Source organism: Typopeltis vanoorti, chromosome 6, assembly GCF_054136105.1.
Source record: "Typopeltis vanoorti isolate ZY-2024b chromosome 6, IOZ_Tvanoo_1.0, whole genome shotgun sequence".
In the NCBI taxonomy this organism is placed as follows: Eukaryota; Metazoa; Arthropoda; class Arachnida; order Uropygi; family Thelyphonidae; genus Typopeltis; species Typopeltis vanoorti.
In genome coordinates, this window is record NC_143554.1 from 93,962,412 (window position 1) to 93,967,065 (window position 4,654).

A 4,654-nucleotide genomic window follows, 5' to 3' on the forward strand; every position below is an offset into this window, starting at 1 on the left:
TTTCCTTTGCAGCAAGAGCTTCTCCATGAATCATGCAATATGTCCAAATACATTGTGGGGATACAACACTATAAAAACCTTAGTTTACAAAGCAAAATTAATTTGCTCAGAGAACATTGCACTCACCACAGAACTGAACACAAAAAACACATTTTTTTCACCAATGGCTACACCCCCACCCCCATCAGATAAAAAGAACACTATCATCCCGTACACCCATACTCCATTCCCCTGTCCAAACAGATTCGTAGCTTCCTAGTGAAGGTGGCCGAGATCTTAAAAAAAGCAGAAGCTTGTCAGTTTCATGAAACAATATCATTTATGGGAATCAGTGCATAAGTCTAAACACAAAGATCACTGTAAGTGACTGGGAGAAATAAGCGTTTAAATCCTTGCACATCACGAAATAAAATTGAACTTTTCTGCATTATATTTGCTGAAATATTTTGGTAATTCACTCACCAAAATTAAATATTCAGTGCGCTGTATTAGTTTAGCGTTTATTTATATAATCTCCGTTATACTTAATTATTATAAATTGATAACTTAAATCATTAAGAATAGAGGCATTAATGTTAAAATTAGCATTTGATACTAATGTAAACATTTCATTATAACATATTAGTAACTAATTAGGATTAATTATATTTAATAATTATTATATAGAATATGAGATTAGTGAAGATTAATTACTAATGTAGTTCCAGAAATCTGCTCACCGTATTTTAAAATAAAATGAACAGTGAGATGCGTACTCCAACAACTGTCTTCACCTTTTGAACTCCAGAGTTTGTTTACCTCTCTATTCGAACGAAAGTGTTTTACTGATGACCAACAATGAAACAATACACTGTTTTACTGATAGCCAACAATGCAACATGAAACAATACACTTATTTTTATTCGAACGAGAAAAAAACAACTGATTTTCTTTAGTACAATGTTTCCTACGTAATAATTAGCGATGCTTGTAAAAGAAGGATCTGTAATGGCAGAAAAAATTATATTCAAAAACAGCCCTTCCATTTCATATATTATTCATACTTTCTTTTTTCCCAACACAAGAATGTTTCATTTCAATTTTTTCTTTTTTTCAAAACATTAGATGATAGTTATTTTGATATAACAGTTGTACTAATATTCTTTATTCGCTAAAAATGACCTAATAGGAACCGAAAGAATATAATTTCTTTTTCTTGAGTTTACGGGACGAAAAACCCGAGTGTTTGGGAGAAACGAAAAGGGAAAAAAAAACCGCTTGCCCGTGCCGGAGATCGACTAACTCGGGAACCGGTCGAAACAAACAAAAAAAGATGAGTAAAAGTTCCTATAGCCGGCGACTAGACTTCAACCCGAAGTCTATCTTCCGGCCGTTTAGTATTGAAGAGTGCAAACACTACTAAACACATAAGTGTCGAAGTATTGTACACCACTTCCACTGAGCTACACAGGCTTTGTAATAATTATTTTATTTTTATTTATTTATTTTAAATTTTGGAGCTCTGAATTGCCTTGAAAATATTTCGTATTTACAGAGGAGTTTCGGATTTTTTTTTCAAAGTATGATACTAAGATATAAATGTACTATCGTTGAACCTCCGTAGCTCAATCGGTATAGACCAGTGTTTCTCAACCTTTTTGATGTCGCGAACCCCCTGTATCTAATGTCAATTCACTTCCCCCCCATAAAATCTAAAATGGAAATTTTTTATATTTTACATATCATAAAGATCAAGTAATAAATTACAATTTTACAACACTAAATGTGACAGCATTTATGCCAATGCAGTACTGCTATAAATGGAGATATTCGAAAGAATACGAACACATCAATTAGGTCTAATATTATGAATTTAACACTCACCTAATGTGATGGCTGGTGCTGTATTTCAGACGTCAACTTTCGCATGTCAGGATTAAAACTGGATAATTTCAGACGTAGATCTGGCTCCACGTTAACTCTGTTCCTGTATTTGTTTTTCATATATACAAGATGAGAAAATGTTGTTTTGCACAGATATGTAGGCAAATGGCAACAGATGTCTTACAGCCCTTTTGGAAATTTCAGGGTAAACAGACTTAGCTTGGAACCAAAACTCCAGTAACGCTAACGAAGGAAACAGCATTTTGAACGTCGAATCACAGGACACCGCGATAAGTTGTTCTCCTTCGACAGAAGGAAGTTCATATTCCGAGTCTAGAAAGAGAATTTTCACCCAGTCATTTTTTTCAGGACAAAGCGGAAAATACAGACGTAGTTGAGACACCAATGACCTCATATGGTCAATCATACTTTCAGCAACATCACTAGAAAGAGGGGGGTATTCACTAACATCAATGAAATCACTCAGCGTGTAAAAGGAATCGTATTTTCCTTTCTCGATACGGTTGCACCACAAATTTAACTTCTTGATTGTTGCCTCTATCTTGTCTTGCACAGAAAACACCGTGACAGATGTACCTTGAAGGCTCAAGTTAAGAGTATTCAAGATGTTAAAAATGTCCGCCAAGGAAGCAAGAGATGAGAGCCATGTGAATTCATTTAAATTGTGCGTTAACTCAAATTTGGAGTTTATGAGGAACAACCTTACTTCGTCACGAAGCTCAAACAACCGCGTCACAACCTTACCTTGGGACAGCCATCGGATTTCTGAGTGCAATAATAAGTGTTCGTGATCACTTCCCATTTCATTACAAAGTGCAGAAAATAACCGGCTGTTAAGAGGACGGGCTTTAATAAAATTGACAACTTTTACTGCCTCGTCTAGAATGGTTTTCATTTTGGAGTGCATACGGCATGTAGCTAGTACCTCGCGGTGTATACAAGAATGTGTCCATTTCACAAGAGGTGCGACTTTCTGGATATGTGCCACCAAACCTTTATGTATCCCCGACATTGCCTTAGTACCATCTGTGCTGATACTTACACATTTTTCCCATTGAAGTTTATTTGTAGTTATGAAGTCATTGACAACTTTCGAAAGGGCTTCAGCGGTTGTATGAAAAGGTAACGATTCACAGAACAAAAAGTCTTCACAAACTTTATTTTCGTGTTCATATCGCACAAAAGCTAGCAAATTAGTATTATTTGAAATATCGTGGCTTTCATCCAACTGCAACGCAAAATATTCACTATGACGTAACCGTTCTAGCAAAATATCTATCACATTTTGAGCCATCTCGTCGATTCTTCTTTTCACAGTATTGTCAGATAACGATATTAGAGACAAGCTCGTTGACATGTTTTTCACTAAACATGGTTCTTTGTTATCGCTTTTGTCGCAGGCAAAATTAAATCTTCCCCAATTGTATGGGGTTGTCCATTTCTAGCGATCAGAAGGGCGACTTCGTAAGAGGCAAGAACAGCCTTTTCATTTTTTGTTCCACACACAATGTCCTTAACTAAATTCTGTGAACCACAAAGTTGCAGTTTTTTTATTTTGAAAATATTCTATTGGCTTATTAACTGATTCGCCATGTTTTGTTTCAAGGTGGCGTCTCAACTTCGACGGTTTCATAGATTCATTCGATAACACTTCGCAACAAAGAACACAGCATGGTCTGTCTTCGCTGTCTTTATTCAGGACTGAAAATCCCATTTGCAAATAGGTTGGACAATATTTGCGTGATTTTTTGAGGGAAGGAACTTTATCTGCACTAGTACTATTTTCGACAACACTAGATCCACTCGGATTATCGTCTGTCTTGCGCTTTAACGATCACACACTTTAACCACCGATCCATATCTAAATAAGATCGTGAACAAATTGAAAATCAGAAGTTTCGTTGTGAACTCAATTATTTGATCAAAAGCAGAAAAACTGAACCGAGATAATATAAAATGTATATTATAAAATTTATTTATAATATAAATTATATTATAAATCTCAAACCCAATATAATATTATAAATTATAATTTATAATAATTTATTAAATTAAATTACAAAGGGAAGAAGTAACAGTACCAACATTCGTGTTAAATTTTACTTAAACCATAGGCCTCAAGAGCCAGAGATTTATTTTCAAATATCCCAGATGTGAGGAAATGATAAGATAAAGTTTAATGAAAATAAACTATCCCGCGGACCACAGGTTGTGAAACACTGGTATAGAAAAAAGTTCTTTGGTTCGAAACAACATATTTAATGTGTGGTAGTCACACACACACACAAATAAATAAAAGAAAAAAAAACGTATTGGTTCTGCTCAAGATTGAACTTTTATCACTAATAAATTAGAACAATAAATATTTTATATATGATAGTGAACTTTAAAGTATTCCATGTGGTGGATAATCTGCAAGTCTTAAAGATGTTACAGAATCTCGATGTAAAGGCGTCAGTAGGACGTCGCCACTTGTGTTACAGGTATATGATGCAGTTATAAAGAATTGAAAGGAAGGCAAGATAGGTTATCGTTGCACGTGGATAATGTGCTGAAATGGAGAGCACAAGTCCATGTAGCATGTCTTGGTAGGCTATTAAAGTCTTCGAGTAATCGGTTAAGATCAGAATGCAGGAGGGGAAAGATAGAATTATCTTTAGAGATATTCTGTACTTTGCAGGGACATTGACAGAATTCTCCGCATAGATTGAGGCGGGCGGAAGTGAGCAAGAAGTTGGTTGTTTGGATAAGAATGTAGCATTCTTACAGA

The 4,654-nt window shown here is 35.1% G+C and overlaps 1 protein-coding gene across 1 annotated transcript; it reads right to left on the bottom strand.

Annotated features, from left to right (window-relative positions):
* Positions 1-1,954: 1,954 nt before the first annotated feature.
* LOC150105716 (zinc finger BED domain-containing protein 5-like) lies at positions 1,955-3,178 on the bottom strand. The gene has a single exon (XM_090394537.1). The coding sequence runs from the start codon at positions 3,176-3,178 to the stop codon at positions 1,955-1,957; it is 1,224 nt and encodes a 407-aa protein (XP_090250663.1).
* Positions 3,179-4,654: the final 1,476 nt, after the last annotated feature.

What these genes read in the sequence shown, in the direction of transcription:
- LOC150105716 (XM_090394537.1), bottom strand. Translation starts at nt 3,178, where the DNA reads ATGGCTCAAAATGTGATAGATATTTTGCTAGAACGGTTACGTCATAGT.